The sequence below is a fragment of the Synchiropus splendidus genome, chromosome 14 (assembly GCF_027744825.2).
Source record: "Synchiropus splendidus isolate RoL2022-P1 chromosome 14, RoL_Sspl_1.0, whole genome shotgun sequence".
Classification (NCBI taxonomy): Eukaryota; Metazoa; Chordata; class Actinopteri; order Syngnathiformes; family Callionymidae; genus Synchiropus; species Synchiropus splendidus.
In genome coordinates, this window is record NC_071347.1 from 17549397 (window position 1) to 17566083 (window position 16687).

At 46.2% G+C, this 16687-nt stretch overlaps 3 protein-coding genes across 5 annotated transcripts; 1 reads left to right on the top strand and 2 right to left on the bottom strand.

The window, feature by feature from the left end:
* Positions 1-591: 591 nt before the first annotated feature.
* Positions 592-1846, bottom strand: tmem60 (transmembrane protein 60). Its single transcript, XM_053885108.1, has 2 exons — positions 1697-1846; positions 592-1293 (listed from the first exon to the last, which is right to left on the bottom strand). Exon 2 carries the CDS (start codon positions 1246-1248, stop codon positions 844-846), a length of 405 nt encoding a protein of 134 aa, XP_053741083.1. The 5' UTR covers positions 1249-1293; positions 1697-1846; the 3' UTR covers positions 592-843.
* A 406-nt stretch (positions 1847-2252) lies between these two features.
* On the bottom strand, positions 2253-11703 carry prr5a (proline rich 5a (renal)). 3 transcript variants are annotated; one of them, XM_053885092.1, is made up of 11 exons: positions 11541-11703; positions 10108-10238; positions 7484-7609; positions 7344-7424; positions 6658-6706; positions 6536-6593; positions 5759-5850; positions 5554-5694; positions 4244-4379; positions 3904-4176; positions 2253-3843 (listed from the first exon to the last, which is right to left on the bottom strand). In XM_053885092.1, the coding sequence occupies exons 2-11, from the start codon at positions 10236-10238 to the stop codon at positions 3554-3556; spliced, it is 1377 nt and encodes a 458-aa protein (XP_053741067.1). In that variant the 5' UTR covers positions 11541-11703; the 3' UTR covers positions 2253-3553. The 3 variants fall into 3 exon arrangements, with proteins under 3 accessions (XP_053741067.1, XP_053741065.1, XP_053741066.1); XM_053885090.1 differs by lacking the exons at positions 10108-10238; positions 11541-11703 and having other exon boundaries at positions 3904-4185; positions 7484-10099; XM_053885091.1 differs by lacking the exons at positions 10108-10238; positions 11541-11703 and having other exon boundaries at positions 7484-10098.
* A 1930-nt stretch (positions 11704-13633) lies between these two features.
* Positions 13634-16259, top strand: rad52 (RAD52 homolog, DNA repair protein). The gene is made up of 11 exons (XM_053885095.1): positions 13634-13921; positions 14176-14277; positions 14356-14449; positions 14509-14576; positions 14695-14813; positions 14888-14963; positions 15053-15261; positions 15387-15571; positions 15643-15705; positions 15763-15957; positions 16026-16259. Exons 1-11 carry the CDS (start codon positions 13859-13861, stop codon positions 16085-16087), a joined length of 1236 nt encoding a protein of 411 aa, XP_053741070.1. The 5' UTR covers positions 13634-13858; the 3' UTR covers positions 16088-16259.
* The last annotated feature ends 428 nt before the right edge of the window (positions 16260-16687 follow it).

The following is a 16687-nucleotide window of genomic DNA, read 5'->3' on the forward strand; positions in this document are numbered from 1 at the left end:
TATGTGGTTTGTCCCACAAATGTACAGTCGGTTTCAGGACTTTTTGAAGGACCACGTACCAACGAGTCCAACGAGTCCGGCCAATTCAAAGTGAAGAGCGGACTCGTGTCTTCGCCAATTCTGTTCGTCACCTGAGACGGTCTTTTTGGTTTGGTGACCTCCATGGTCCGGAGTGAAAGGTTGGACATCTCACCGTCTGGTCAGAGCCTTCAGAATCTTCAATTGACTTGTAGGTTTGTTGTTTGTCGCGTAAGATCCAGAGAAGCCAGATGGTGGCTCGGCCATCCAGTCTGAATAATGGTGAGATCTCCTGTCCAGTGGATGCGAGGCCCTGGGCAGGCGCCATCTTGGGAATGTGAAATTGTGGGACAATCCATGGTGTGGTGTTCTGGTGGCCTTAAAAGGGGCAGAGTATTCATGTCTACGTGTGTCAAATATATAGTTCAAAACCCTTCGGTTCAATGTTCAATGTTCTCGATAGAGAATCCAAGGCTATGGTTTTGGTGAGCTCTGTCCTGTTGTCTTCTCTCAAACTGGGAAGGAGAAAAGGGACCAATGTTTTGTAGCTCTGGTTCTTAAGCACAAGTGGGAGGATGTTAAAAATAATTTAATCCAATGGCAAAGCAATATAAGCATCAGTAGCAGTAGCATCCTTTACGTCGCCAAACAAAGATGAGTTCCATAAAAACACAGTGACATAGACATGATATTTACAGGCTGTGTGATAGACACCAGAGTTGAAAGTGAGAGAAACTGAATGTAAACAAGTTTGGCCATGTGAGGACGCTGGACGAGTCTCTTCAGTCAAGAACAGGAATATTTGTTGAACGCGGCGCAGAGTTTTCAGTCTCTCCTGTAGTGGAAAACACTGTGTCCCAGCTCCACCAGGGCTCCGCCCATCAACACCCAGAGAGGGACGCACACCACGCAGGCCCATATGTTGGTCAGCCTCTCCAGCCGGGAGCACAGGGTCAGACAGAAGGCCAGCTTCAACAGCAAGGCCATCAGATACCAGACCTTCCTGGTCAGGCTCTGCTCGCCATCCCGCGGGTCAAAGTCCGGATTGCAGCGTCCCGCCATCTTGACCACCAGCATGAGGATGAGGATGGTGTCGAAGATCCACACGGGGAGGAAAATGAGGAACCAGTTCCAGTGGATCTTGGAGTCGAGTTTGAGGACCAGCATGATGAGGAAGACCAGGGCGAAGATCCAGGACAGGAACACCCGCTGGGCCAGAGACATCTTCATCTACGGGAAAACTGGCCGGAGCCAGACTCGTCGACAGGAACGATGCTGTGGGATGTAGTTATACACTTGAATATGGACGTTAAATACACATTTAACCAGCTTGTCCTGATCTCTTCACTTCACCTTTCAATCCAGCCAACGCTTGGACGATACTTCATAATTCAGTTGTGTCATAAAAGTATTGTTTTCAAATCAATATTGTTTAAGGACGCAAAAATAAAATGAGGTCAGGATACACGAGTCACATCATTGCGATGGCGCATTGTTTGTCCTAAATAAATAAAGGCAAACCGCAATATACAGCTATAAAAATAAATAAGTAAATATGTAACCTGGTTTGCAAAGACGAATACAGGAATGTAAAATAACAGTGACCAAAACAAACGACTAGTCAAATAAAAAGCGTCGCAGATTCATCGCGTATCACCACAAACACAATGAGCCTTACCGATATCACCGGAAAGTGTTGATCAAAATACCACAGTTAACATGAAATGTCGTCAAAAGAGGCAAGAAACATTTCATAAACGCTCTTCTGACGGAATAGCAGGACGTTAGCATCAGGCTTCAGCAGCCACCGGCTAACTTCCGTCGGCCGTTTCCGCTCTGGGATAGTTTCACAATAAAAGCCCGAGTCATCTAGCTCGGTAAGACTTGTAATGTAAATGTGGACACATAACAGGTTACATTCCAAGCACAGTGAGTCTACATTCATATGTACGTATTAATTCGTGTATTTATGAAATTTAAGCGATTTTTTATTTACTTTATTTTATTACTATTTTTTTATTTAATTTAATTTTTATTTTATCTATTAACAGCACTTTATTTCGAAGCACTTCCCTAGTTGGTGGAACCCCCACTGACCATGGCAATAAATTCTATTCTGATTCTGAATACATGCGCAGATTAAACAAATCAACGTAATATTTTAATTCCATTCATAATTGTATGTTCGAAGAGAACGAGACAAAGTCAGTTATTACTTTTACAAATCTGTTTATTTTCACCCGGCTAGTATAACAAATTAATACAAAGTACAATTCAATAGACATCGTAGATTGTCGAAAAAATTGAAATACAAAACACTTGAGGTAAAACATTGTTGAAAAAGTTCAGAGTGGAAAAAGCCCTTATAAGAAATCACCAGATAAAAGCTCACTTTGACATTGTCCAGCTGTCCTAAAGCCTAGCTATGCAGTTCCTATGTACAAAGTAGTGGTGGTGCAAATTACAGTGTAAGACCAACATTCAGTCGAAAATCATGTCCCCGTCAAATGTAAACAACGAACAGAAGAATCCAGCTCCTCTCTCAGAGCCGTCGCACTGATGTTTGGTCCAGAAGCCACTTTTGCGTTCGAACTCTGCTGAAGCTTAACAGTCCTCAGTTAGAAGAAAGCAAACATGATCACATACTAAAAAGAGGAAAAAAAATCAAAAAAACATTCCATTAAAAAAAGATGATCCTGGAATAAAACCTAGTCATTTTTATCATCATGATGTTTCAGATGAGACGGGAAACACTGGACGGTTCGTAATAATGCTGGGTGAGTGAAATTGAAGTTGTCGGTGGAAGACAAAGTATTTAAAATCATGATATGGATGAAAGCTCATTCGGATCAATATTGTCTTAGGCATCCACTTGAAATAGACATGTCTCGATAGCATGCCAAAATTACGTTTTAAAAAAAACGTACTTGTTGTGAATAAATAACTGAAATAAACTGAAATGTTTCGACGTTGAACACATTTATTTTATTAAACTCAGGCCCCAGCTATTTGAGGTGATAAAATAAAATAGATTTTCTGTTGCGTGGATGTGAGCCGAAACAAAAATATGAAACTCAAATGTCAATGAACAATGACACGAAACAAAATGTTGCTTCTGCACGTTGGGTTTGTTGCATCAATGGGAGACACACAGTCAAGGATTGTCCTCCGTCGTGTGACTGGGACTGGAGCCCACCTCAGTGGAGGTCAACAGTCAAGGTTCCTACCAAACGACGCCCAAAACAAGGTCCTCCCACCGAGTCCTCAACAGTCCTGCCTTTGCCTTAAACTTATCAAGAGACCAACACTGAGCTGAGAGAAGCTGCATGCACGAGTCATAGTCAGCATCCAGTTTCAGAGACGGAAACAAAATCGAGAGAATAAAGACGACCTTGTGTCCACCACCCCACCGTCACTGCTACAATTCATCAAGCAACTAAATCACAAGGTTTCAGTGACAGCAGCGTGAGCGCGGCGGAGAAAAGAGGACGGTACCTTAAACTGACTTTCCCCAGATAACCATTTAAACACACCACTACACAGTACTCTGCCGGCTCTCGCGACCGTACCCCATCGCCTCGGAGGAGTGAGGCGGGAAATCGATAAAGATCCCATCCGAGTCGGAGTCCGCCGACTCGAGCACTTGTCCGATGATGGTTTCTGGGCTGGACGACTCGCTGGGGGGCGAGGAGGAGGCGGCCTTGCTGAGATCGGTCACGGTAGTGGTGGCCTCCGTGCCGTGGAGCAGGCCCGCAGAGTGCAGGGGAAGCAGGGACGGGGACGACAGCGGCAGGTCGATGGCGCTTCCTCCGGCCGGTGCCAGACCTGAGAGGGGAGCGGCGGTGAGACCACATGACGCACGGCTCGTGACAAAAAGCCACCTACCCTTGAAGTGAGAGCCCACACACAGCCGGTTGGACGATGAAGCATCAGGACCGGAGGCTCGCTCAGCATAAGCCAGGCCTTGTTCCTCCAAGCAAGAGCTAATCTCGCAGGCTGAGTGGCGCCTAATTCCTCCGCTGCCCACAGAGCTGGCATCAGGGTCGTACTCGGCCACCGGGGTCAGCAGCAGCGGGATGTTGTAGCTCTTGGATCGTACCACTGGGTTCTTGGAGAGCTGGTCGGCAGATTTGGACCAGCCCCACTGCAGGCGCTTGTCTGAGAAGTCAGTGAGGGAGTAAACCACACAGCCCATGGCCGTCACGCGCAGCAGAGAGCGGCTCACCGAGGACGCAGCAGCGCTCCTCCGAGTCCTCGCCAGAGCAGAGCCCCTGTGTGCCCAGGTATGGCGAGACCACCTTCTGGACCAGCGACTCCAGCCTCAGGTACTCCTCGTTCACGCCGCGGCTCTCGTGCACACCCTGGAAATGTGGAGCGGGAACACTTCAGATTCCAGAAGACAAGATACGGTCGGTGTGACTTCAGGCTCAGACACGCAGCAGCGGCTTTGTCATGACTCACGTGGTCGCACACATGTCCAGCTCAGCTCACTTTTCCTTGTCCCAAAGTCTAGAAACTTTAAGACTTGCCAACAAAACACTGGTCTTGCAATGCAAATCTGAGCTCAAAGTCATGCCTAAAATTTCTAGTTTAATAATGATGAACACTTCTGTCCTTTCCTGGAATGAAAACCCATGGAACTTATCAGGTGCAACATTGTTCTGTATGGATTAGTGCAGTGGGAAAAACATTGGAAAACTGGGCGGGTCATGACAGGATGATCGCACACACAGAGCCCTGGGGGTGTTTTAGACGCTCCTTTGTGTCATCTAATGCACCAGTTATATAACAGCCAGGGAAAAAAACCCTGACATATTTCACTACTACATTATTATGCCAACACACATCCATCACCACAACAGAGCACAAAAAGCAGAAAAAAGGAAGTCTGCACAGCAATATTTAAGGGAGTCAGCGTACTGTACTTTCATTTAAATACAAGGAAGAAGAAAGGAAACCTTTCAGTTGTATCATAGTAGCAGATACACGTCATAGTCCTGCTATAACAAAATATGAATCCAGAATTGTAGTTTAAGAAAAACAAGCAGATGAGGGTGGATGGCTTCTGTGATAATGTTGAGGTGAGATTTAACAGGAACTGAAATGAAAAGTCCAGTCATACTGTACAGTATCTTAAACAGTTACAGTAATTCAGTGCAGCAGGTTCACGGCAGTAAAGCTGAAGAGTCAACACAAGCTGACTCATCAATTTAATGAAAAAGCAGCTGACAGACGTGTCACTTTTTCCACAGTTAAAGCCACATATTAACAAGGCATGACTTGAGCCACACAATTTTCATGTACTTTTTTTCATATTAATATTCCTAATAAATAGCCCACTAGTAAATTCTCTTCGTTTTTTTATATACCTTTCCTCAAAATATTGTGTTTAAAAAATATATATATATTGTTTTTTTGCAGAATACCAAGACATAATATCAATACCCCAAAAGATTGTTTTACTGGAGTTATTTATTATTTATATTGTTTGCCGAGTGGGAGGAAGGGTGGTGGTGAGTGGACAGGACGGCTCACCTGTAGGATCAGCAGCATCTGGGTGACAGAGGGGGGCACGCGAGCGCGAGGCCGGGACAAGGCATCCTCCAGCTTGACACTGAGCACGATGGTGTTTCTGAAGTGAAGCAGAGCCAGCTGTCGCACCGAGGGTTCTTTACCCTGCAGACACACGGCACACTTACGAACAGAAGGTTTGGTGCTGAGCAACGGCAGAAGCACGGACCTGGACTGGGTGGAAGATGGCCTGAAGCATGGACAACACGTCGCAGAAGAAGAAGTCCCACGTCTCCGCCAGAGAGTCCAGCAACTTCTGACCTGCATCGGCCAAGCGCATGTGAGAAAGTAGACGTGGAACACCAGCATATTGAGTGTCAATGACTTGCTTCTGAAGGCTTTAGGGTCTTTACATTAAACTTAAACAATATCAATAATTTTTTCAACTGGGGTGCCGTGGCACACTAGGGTGCCGTGAGAGACTGTCAGGTGTGCCGTGGGAAAATGATCCAATTTCACCTCATGTGTTGGAGATAGAGGTGGGAGATATGATGACATCAAATCATGACAATTAGAAGGTGTTGAAGAGCAACCAAGGTGAGGAGATCACATGGATTCGCTGACATTCTTTCTATCCACTATACTGTAGAGAAATAGTGTGTTGATGCGCTGATCTGTCCGTCAGTCAAAGCAGCACTGCTGTGGTGCGCGGCGCTCCTCTTCCCACACACTCACAGTGAAGAACTTCCAGCTGTTTTTAAACCTGATGCTCCTCTTATTTGACCACACACTTTCACCACAGAACCACGGAGGGAGGGATCATACAGTTTTTCACAAATGAATAGGGATTTTCTACAGGACTTTAAGCACAAGTGCATTTTGGCCGAGGCTCATTTGGTGGTGAGTCTGGGATTTTTTCAATGAACCAAGGGTGCCGCGGCTAGAAAAAGGTTGAAAAACACTGGTCTGCTTTATCTAAAAACAAAACAGGTTTAAAGCTACGCACCTTCATAGAACCTTATTTTGTCCCGCAGGATGACCATGCCCTTCGTCAGCAGCTGGTTCTGTGATCACGGCAAACCCAATTTCATTCATTTGTTTCATAAAAGTGACATTTTGAGATCTCACCTGAAGATATTCTGTGAAGAACGATCCCAGCTCAGTCTTCAGCAGGTGTCTGTGGGAGAAAATTGAAAGGAACTATTGACATTTTCCAGGACATCACTGAGCAAACAAGAATATGATCAGAATATCTTAAAGCTAATGTCTCCAGGGTACCAGCGCAGAGTGAATATGCTGAGCTACAATGCTAATATTAAAAAAATGACGTTTTTTGAAAGGGTAAATAGATGAGCCCCGGCTGATCTCTGGGTCACGTGTGAACTGAAAATAAATTCATAAATGCTAACTTCTATATAAAAGAAAGTCTAGTGCAAATCTAAAAATAGTCTACTATGGCGATTTAAAGACAAAAAAACAAAAAATAAGATTTAAAAGGTGGGGAAAATGCCATATTTTTCCCACCACCATGTTCCAGTTGAGGAGAGCCTGAGTCAGTGTCAGGATCAGACAGAAGCTGGTGTTGGTGAGCGCAGACGTGACGCTCGGGTCCGAAGCTGATAAAAAAGTCTGGTGGCCCGGATAATAACCTATTTGGCACGGACTCATGAGTCGTGCGCCACAAACAGACTCATTCGCCGGGAGCCAGTCAGCAAAGGAGCAACAGTAATTATGCTAATTATAGCACTCATGAGATCACAGCCCTAAATAAAAGGAGGTTTCCAGCAGACTGTGAGAAAAGCGTGTGAACTCACCGGACCCCTTCGTTGAGTGTGTACAGTTCGTTGTCTGCCAGGCCTTTCTTCTGGAAGACCGCGATGACGGCGTTGTGGATGCTGGAACAGCAGAAGCTGGTAAGAGACTGGGCAGGGACAGCGACCAGGTGGGACCAAACCTGTTCCAGGTGGCGTTGGCCCCCGCCCGCTTCTGCTTCTCGCCCCGGTCTTCCGGAGAACTTTTCTCACTCTTGCCCAGCTCGCTGAGACTGGGGGAGCTCATCAACTTGAGCCGGTGCAGGGTCCTCATGAGAGAGAGAGAGAGATGGAGGGAGTGAGAGGAAGCGCTGGCAGGAGAGGAAAGAAGGTCAGGGGGACAAAGAGAGATGGCTGGAGGGGAGAACGTATAGTGAGGAGAGGCAGTGACGGTGCAGAGACAGAGGAGAAGTAGGACAGAATGATACATGGGGAGGCAGGGAGGCTGTTAAAAGCAGGATGGGCGGAGCCAAAAGCGGAGGGTGGGTGTCGTCACGCTGCCTCACCAGAACGGAAAACAATGGCACTGAGGGTCAAACACTCGGGCAGCACAATGCCACCATTCAACAAACAAATATTTATGCAGAATGCACAACAAAGTTTGGAGGCAGCGGGACCCTGACACTGAGGGGTGAGGAGGCGGGGGGAAGAAGGAGGTGATGAAGCTCAGTGACAACAAAAACACAGATAGGAAACGGTGTGGGTTTCCTGCCCTGCCACTTCCCCACAGCTGTCATGAGCAGTGCAGTGTTCAGCAGGGCTGAGATTTGGCCTGAGCAACCTCCACATTTCATCCAACAGTAAAAAGCGCTTTTCCTCCACACACTGAGATGGTGCTCCATCACCACAAGCTGCACTGCAACAGCCGAGCGCTGCTCCTGCTGTGGATGAATATTCTAGGTCGGGTTTGTTTGCAGAGTGAGCTGATAGAGCCGGTGTGTCGACTACCTTATCTCGTGTTTTAGAACACTTTGTTTACTAACATCAGACAGCTGACATCGCGACACCATATCTGAGTCTCCTCTGCTGACTTCTGTCAGCATGCTGGAAGAGAACTGACGTCTTATCCACATTGACTCAAACAGTGTGGTCAGGCCTGTGTGCGTCAGTAAACCGGTTATTGATACTAGTCCGGCCAGTGGCCCAGGTTTTGTTATTAGCTGTGGCTAGCATGTTTTCTTCTACTGACGATTCAAGATGCATTTATTTGTCATATGCATTTTCAACACAGGGTCTGCGATGCAATGACAAGCTTGGGATGAGAGAAACCTTACACTTGCAGATAAGTACTAGTAACATGCAATGCTAGTGCAGGATAGATAAAGGTGCTATAGGCCTCAAAATGATACAAAAGAATAAAATAAACAAAGTAGAAGAACCTTCTGGCACAGTAAGTACGATAGTATAGCACAGGTAAGGTGGGGTAGATATTGCACGGTAGATGCAGAGTCTGCTGATGCTTGGAAAATGAACAGATACTTTATTTATTTAGCCTTTAATAGTAAGTGAAAACAAGATTCTCTCCATTTTGTGATTAACTATGCTGTTTAACTGATATATTTGTCCATGGTTCTGCTTTTCATCTTAATAAAAAGGTTTTTTTATTCCTACAGTACCAGATATGTTATCAAATATCAAATATATTCCTGGTTATCAACATTGAATTTCCTATTGTGTATGATGACAACCATAAAGGGAACTGGCCTGTGGCATCATCTACATCAGACCTAGGCAAAGTGCGGCCCGGGGGCCATATGCAGCCCGATGCCTGTATTTTCATGGTCCTTTTGACGTCAGACTAAAACTATAACTGATATGTTGTCAGTGTCCTGCTTTTTTTCTCTTTTATTCACCACTACCACTTCAGCAGTAAATATAGCATGTTCTTGTTTGAAGACTATAATTTTCGTCTTTTTGTGTTTATCTTGTTCCTCAAAATACATTGAAGGAATGTTGAAAAAATATTTTTAAATAAATTCCTTTTCATCGTGAATGTCTGGTCCATAGTTATGGTGATTTATATTCAAATTAAATGCATATAAAATGAAATATTTCAACAGGTTTTGTGGCATATTTACACTTCTTAATATCCAAACTTACATTTAATCATTGTTCATTTAATTGGGTTCATTTTGACCTTGTTATTTAATATATATTTTGGTCATGTTTTGTAGTTATCGCTGTCTTTCTTTTGATGATGGTCCCTCACAACAGTTACAGTTTCTAATGTGCCCCTAGGAACTTTAATCGCCCACCTCTGCTCTACATAGACGTGTCACAGCAGACATTCTAACAGCGGATTTAAGTTCCACCGAACCCAGACGGGACCCTCTCACTGATACTGTATTGGGATCCTTTCTTCATCCGCCAGAGTGCGTTTTAGCAGATAAAATTAGCGATGCCTGGTAGGTAGCCCTCTCCTGGAGCGGTACTCTGCCACGTTCATCACAGTTTACAAACGGGTCTATGTAGAGAAGGTCCCTAACACAGAGGTCCTGACCCTCATCTCTGAGCCTTCACACGACTGCATTGATCCACAGGGGCTGGAGAGGCTGGAAGAGGCATGAGCCAGAGCAATGCAATCATGAGAGCAACACATGCAGGGTTAAAATGTAACATCCAGATCAACCTTTAAGCTCAGCTCCACAGAAAACCTGCGTTCTGAAACGGAATTTAGTAGAGAGCGATCCATCGAGGGGATTATGAAAATGAAGCGCCCCTTTTCTGGACACTTCAGAGATGTTAAGTCCACGACATGATCCCTCACCTCCGGATCGGATGCTCAGTGCTGCTGTCCAGATCCGGGCTCGGGGGAGGGGCGGAGAAGGTGCTGAAGTTGAGGGAGAGGGGTCGGGGAGAAGGCCGGGAGGCCTGCCTCCGCCTGAGTCCATCAAGCATCTGGAGACAAACAGAGCCATGTCAAGACAAAAGCACCACACAAAGTTCTGGGCCAACTTCAATGAAACATGCTAACACCGCAGGACTGGCGATTCAATGATCTGATTTTAACCTCTCATAACTACAGTAAGAGCTTCAACTGTGGCAGTACATTACGAAAGCAGGATAAGTTGAAGGAGTGATGTTCACGCGCCATCAAATGATCGCCTTTTTCACAGGTCATTTGTGGCCCCTGGGCCTTGAAACCAGTTGTATATAGTCAGAGAACCCTCCTGAATCTTTCACCAGTCTCACTCATGTTGGACTTAAGTAAAAGTTAATGCTTGAAATAGTTCCAGACCATAATGTTTTTATGTGCCATTGGAAAGTGGAGAGTTTAGTTGAACCACAACCTTGAAATTAAATAAATATGACTCACAGAAAAACTGAGATTCATCACACTTCCCATCAGAGTCAAGGCCTTTGTAATGTAATCTTTAATATCTGTATTTTTCTATTAGAATTGGGAACTGGGATCCACCGGCCACGTCGCACGTAAATGCTGTGTTAATCTAAAATTGTGGAGCAAGAAAAACAAATCTTTTGAGACGTGTTGCCATTTTCGCGTAACAAAGAGAAATACCTACTATTATGAGGCAGAAACTCGGAATAAAGCGTCAATGTTGATGCAGCCCTCCACAGATCTCATGTAACTTTCCGTACATTCACGCTGGTGTGTGGCAATCGTTTGCTACAATCCAGAATTGCCACACACACCCCAACTGTCTTCCACCCGCCAGACCGAACACAGCGCCCCCTGTTGGCCGACACCGGTCTGGACTGTCGCTCAGACAAAGAGTAACAGCAGGATCCTCCTCCTCTTCCTCCCCGTGGCCCTCGAGTGATAAGTGAATAGCCGTGACATTTGGGAGTCTTGCGGTCTCACGACGCTACTACGGGGGCACAGACGAGGATGTGGCCCACGCTGCGTCTGCGACACCCCGCCTCGCCTCGCTGGGGATCCGTCCACCCCGTTCCCTCCCTCCCTCCTTTGTCTCCCGAGGGCGCCTACCGTGCCCCCTACACCACTTCATCACCGTCATAACCATCGGTTTTCCCACATACGAGCCCATTCTGACGATGTTTTCGGGACAAAATGGCCCGACGTGCAACAGCGCACGCGACAGGCGGCGGCGCGAGCTGACGTGGAGCTCCGCTCTTTTCCTACCTGTACGGATGAGAAAATGGTGGTAGGAAGACAGATGCGGCGCAAAGTCCACACGTGTCGGAGAGCGAAGTTGTCATGTGAGGGGGGTGGCTCACCGTGTCCGTGGTCTCGCTCCTGCCGGGAGGAAGAAGGAGGTGAGTGTCACGGGCGGCGGGACCGTCTCGGCTGCCGCCCGCCTGTCGGCTCACTCACTCAGGGGAAGGAGGCTCGGAGCTGCGGCGCCGGAGCTGGACTCATTCATGAAGCACGCGCGCCCCCGCTTTGTTTTGACGAGCTGCGGCGTTCACCTCGGTGCCCTCGCGCACGCGCAGCGCTGTGCAGCGACAGACAGTACACGTTCAATAATTCAACACAACGGTTTAAAAAAAACGTGATGGCATTTTAATACACTTCCATAAAGAACTATGAGCACATTTATTCAATGAATGAGGTTTGTTTAATCTGTTGGTCTTGTAGAGGAAAGAGGAGGAAGTCTACCGGCCAATTCAGTTTTGATCTGTGCATTTAAGGACATTTTAATGCCATCTATGGAATCCACCAGTGGAGCCATGAAAATGCCCGCCACATCCACTGTACTTGCAACAAAACTGCAAACCATATCTGTACCTTCTGGACTAAGTAGGAGTGTCACGTTGAAATTGGACCCCCACTGGTGAGCTGCAGAACTGCACCCTGAGGTCAGCAAATGGTCTCTGCTTTAGGTACAAGCACTTAGAAATGATTCCTCTCTGCACTGTGGCTGGACTCTGTAGCACGAGATGCTTGGTATTAGACTCATAACAGAACTGCTTTCTACACAGCTTAAAAAATACAGTGGTACCTCGGTTTTCGAACGTCCTGGAATTCAAACAAATCGGAGTTCGAACAAAAATTTCGAGATTTTTTTGCTTCGGATTTCGAACGAAAATCCGGAACTCGAACGTCCACGAAAAAAGCCGGAAAAAACATAACGCACGCAATGTTTTTTCTTCATATTGAGGTGTAAAACCTTTCCTGTCTCCACACTGGGCCGTGGTAGAGTGTCACAGGGGAGGTGCTCGCTCTCCACACTCCAGGGTTTGATGTCCTGTTGTGGGCTGGAGCTGGGACAGGGATGAGGCGAGTCTGGGACAGAGCGTGACTTGGTTTATGACTTTGTCACAGCCAAACTGCACAGAAGCGCACATTCAGAGCTGGACACGCACCGGGCACCTCTTCACTTCTGGAGAGACGTCACTCACTCGGCAACCCCTCCCACATGCAGCGGCCACACACATAGAGGAACAGCGCACCTGCAGCAGACACTCTACATTCACTCCTACAAAAGCCAATTTTAAGGCCTCGAACGCATTATTTCTTTTTCCATTACATTGTAATGGGAAAAATCGATTCAGATTTCGAACAAATCGCTTCTCGAATGGCCATCTGGAACGGATTGTGGTCGAGAACCGAGGTCCCACTGTATTGGTAAAATGAAATTCTGGCAATATAGCTAAGACCATCAATGTTGAGAGGAAATGGTTGCAGATGTGACAGACTCTGACCCCAATTTATGTTGTTTACTACGGTGGGCGTCTCACCATCTGTCAGTGCCGGAGCTGCCAGTGGGTGGTAATCCCTCGCGTGATGATGGGCACTAATGTCACTGCTCAGGGATCCATGGTCAACGGATAAACCATGTGCCTTTATTATTGGTTACATAGTGTTATTTATACAGTATGGACGCAACAAATGAAGATTAAAAATCTTGTAGTGTCTCTAAATTATTTTCAAAGACCATTTATGCTTTTAATGACTTATGGAAACTTACAGGAAACAATGTTGCAGTTTACACATTCATTTTGTAAAACACAAATGCTCTGTCAAATATTGGAGTACTCCGGCAAAAGATAACAAATAAGTAAATCATATACTAGTCGAATTACGTACGCGCCTAATTATGTAGCGCTGTTTTGAATATATTTAAATTTTGACTCGTACGATGTTTTAATATTCTAAGTAGGCTGATCTGGATGAGTAAGTGAAAAAAATAAAACTATTACGGCTGTTTATAGTCGGTGCGTCACAAGTCATGATACTTCACAGGTCGTTGGAATTTTAAGTATTTAGCCATCTCCAATTTCACTCGAGCTCACCAAAAATGTAATAATGCTGTAAGATATACATCTATAAAGTGGTATTATTCCTCTGGTTTAAGGTTCAGGATTTCTCCAAAATGTCTAACTAAAGATATGCGTACTTTTGTTTTTGTCCGACGCCATTGAATGCACCGAACACTTCAGTTCCGGTTTCCCCGGCGGGAAGTTCGCTTCAGCTAAAATGTTCTTGCGGCGAAATCATAACGCAAACTTTTAAGACATCATTCCGTTTAGACGGTGTTTTTATTCATACGACGTGTAACTTATATATTTCCAGTTCGTATCAGTCGGGAAACATGTCGAACCCGGACCCCAACAGTGAGGATAAAGGTTCCACTCCGGCCAGGACCTTCGGACAGGTGACGAACAAACGACGCTCACAAACACGATATCGTTTGTTTGTCAAACCTATTTATTGTTTTAGACTGAAGAGAACGCACACAAAGACTTCTGTTTACCTCTGGTCCATAGATAATGACGTCATAATGCCTCCTAACGGGACGTAAATGCAGGACTGTTGGTGTTAGATTCCAAGGCTGGTTTTAATGGTGCATTATTGTTATTCCTGTCATTGACCTGCTGGATTTATTCAAGTCTAACCATGTGTCCTCAGTTCACCTACACTGCAGAGGAGCATCAGGCTGTGCACAATGCTCTGCGACAGCGCTTGGGGCCAGAATTCATCAGCACCAGAATGGCTGGTGGGGGTCAGAAGGCAGGTTGAATGCTGAGTCGTGTTCTCCACGATGGCACATCTGAGCTGATGCGCCGTCACATGACGTGTCTTCTATAGGTCTGCTATATTGAGGGCCATCGTGTCATCAGTCTGGCCAATGAGATGTTCGGTTACAACGGGTGGTCGCACTCCATCTCTCAGCAGAACGTTGGTATGAGTTTTGCCGTTCAGATCCCACCTTTTCTGCCCTAACTACGTGTGTCTCTGTAGACTTTGTGGATCTTATCAATGGAAAGTTCTATGTGGGAGTGAGTGCCTTTGTCAAAGTGCAACTGAAAGTGAGTTAAAGATCAAGTTATTTCTTCTTTTTAGCTCTTCCTCAAACCGCTCCTGCCTCTGCAGTCATTGTGACATTTTACTGATTTATCTGGCTTTATTTCCTCTTTCCTTGGCCAGGATGGTGCCTACCACGAGGATGTTGGATACGGGGTCAGTGAAGGACTGAAGTCGAAAGCTCTGTCTCTTGAAAAGGCCAGGAAAGAAGCGGTCACAGATGGCATGAAGCGAGCGCTGAAGTACTGTTCTAGTTTATTTCCCCGGCTTCTGAATGCAACTGTAGACGGGACGACCTTGCGATGCTTCTCTCTAGATGTTTCGGGAACGCCCTTGGGAACTGCATCCTGGATAAAGAGTACCTCCTAGCAATTAACAAAATCCCCAAACAGGTTAGACGCGGAGGTCTTGGTTGTTATTTTTGTTTTTATTTGAACTCATTTCCTCACTCAGGTCTCGTCCCATTTTCCTTCCCTTAAAGCCTCGTCCTCCTCCGGACCCGCTGCACACAAAGCGCTCAGAAGGCGAGCCCTTGGTTGAACGGGCGCGTGTTAATGGCTTGCTTGAAAGGGAGCACAGAAGTGAAGCTGCTCCGGCCGCCTCGTCTGGAGAGAAGCAGGACCCAAGTGGCTCGGAGGCTCACACTCCACTTGTCAGACAGGCTGTTGAGATCAAAAGTGAGAATGACAGGTAAACTCTCTTTGGTCTGTGTGCTGCTGGACATTCGGTACACGTGATCAGTGTACGAAGGTGGCCATAATGTATCAGCTGAGTTGTGCGTTTCGAGTCAGTTCAGTCCTCTGTGTGCATGTCAGTCCGGCGGTTGACCCGGTGAAGGTTTCCGAGTCGGAGTCGGACCCCAAACTGCTGCGTAAACTGCGTCAGCAACAGCTGCAGCAGAAGTTCAGGAAAGAGATGGAGACCAAGAATCTGCAGCAGAAACAGGAGCAAACCAAGAGCGTAGACTCAAGTCACTCTGGAGGACAAGGACCCAGTGGAGGTGCGGAGAAAAAATAGAACTCTTTCAAACCAAAAACGGATTATAGATATTAACATGCTGTTGTGTGTCAGGGCACAACAGTTCGACTGAGTCTGGACACTTAAAAACATGGAGTCGAGACGAACAACTTGCAGGTGAGGTCTTGGTGTGGACATGTTTGGGTGACTCCATCTGACCGTCCCCTCCTCCAGTTGACCTGGAGCTGTGGGACATCACTCTGGATGAGATAGTGGAGCCAGACGTGAGGGGCCAGAGGCCCAGCACTCCCTCGAGCCACCTGATGCAGACCCGCAGCAAGACCCCTCAGACCCCACCATCACACGTCCGGGCACCAAACCTCCCTGCTGGCAGACCTCAACCGCCTTCGCACTATCACAGGACAGTGGGTGAGTTTCTGCACGTGGCCTCACGACGCTGGTGCTGAGCTTCTCTGACTCCTGTTGTGCTCCTGCAGGAGGAGTCCCCAGCCCTTACAGAGCAGGACAGTCCATGAAGAAGCGCAGACTGGATTGCTGACCGACGCAGCCGCAAATGTCTTTTTGTATTTTAACCAGTGTGTTGCGGAATTTCAATGTTAAGATACTTGTTGTGAATGTTGGCTAATAAAAACTACTCACTGACTTCAGTGATATCCAGCTGTTGCCTGGTGGATCCCAGGGCACGGCAGACATGACAGAAGTGGAGGTTGTTTGAAATGTATGAGTGAGATGCTCCTGTGCTGCTTTGATGGATGAGAAACAACATGGCATCTGTAAATAAAGCTAGGAAATAGAACAGAAATCGCAAACACATGTATCTATCATTTACATTAATTTTATTTGGATTTCATACATACATTCATATATATATATATATATATATATATATATATATATATATATATATATATATATATATATATCTCTGAAGTGTGACCTTTTTATGCATGCGTCCTAATAGTCACATGAATTTCAGTCCCATCAGTCTGTACTCTCTGAAGACCCATTTATACTCAGCGTTCCATAGGGATCCAGATCCGTATGGAAGGTTGCGCAGCTCTAATGAGAGCTAATGGGCCTCAGGGGTTCCTCTGGGATGGAGCACCTGGTACCGACCATGATGCCCAACTGTGGCGTG

Bases quoted from the DNA above. Each gene is read 5' to 3' on its own strand.
- rad52 (XM_053885095.1), top strand. From the start codon at position 13,859: ATGTCGAACCCGGACCCCAACAGTGAGGATAAAGGTTCCACTCCGGCC. The intron at 15,706-15,762 runs GTGAGGTCTTGG...CCCCTCCTCCAG, and splicing joins TCGAGACGAACAACTTGCAG to TTGACCTGGAGCTGTGGGAC. The intron at 15,958-16,025 runs GTGAGTTTCTGC...GTGCTCCTGCAG, and splicing joins GCACTATCACAGGACAGTGG to GAGGAGTCCCCAGCCCTTAC.
- prr5a (XM_053885090.1), bottom strand. From the start codon at position 7,770: ATGTATCATTCTGTCCTACTTCTCCTCTGTCTCTGCACCGTCACTGCC. The intron at 5,695-5,758 runs GTCCGTGCTTCT...GTGTGTCTGCAG, and splicing joins CCATCTTCCACCCAGTCCAG to GGTAAAGAACCCTCGGTGCG. The intron at 3,844-3,903 runs GTAGGTGGCTTT...CTCCCCTCTCAG, and splicing joins TGTGGGCTCTCACTTCAAGG to GTCTGGCACCGGCCGGAGGA.
- tmem60 (XM_053885108.1), bottom strand. From the start codon at position 1,248: ATGAAGATGTCTCTGGCCCAGCGGGTGTTCCTGTCCTGGATCTTCGCC.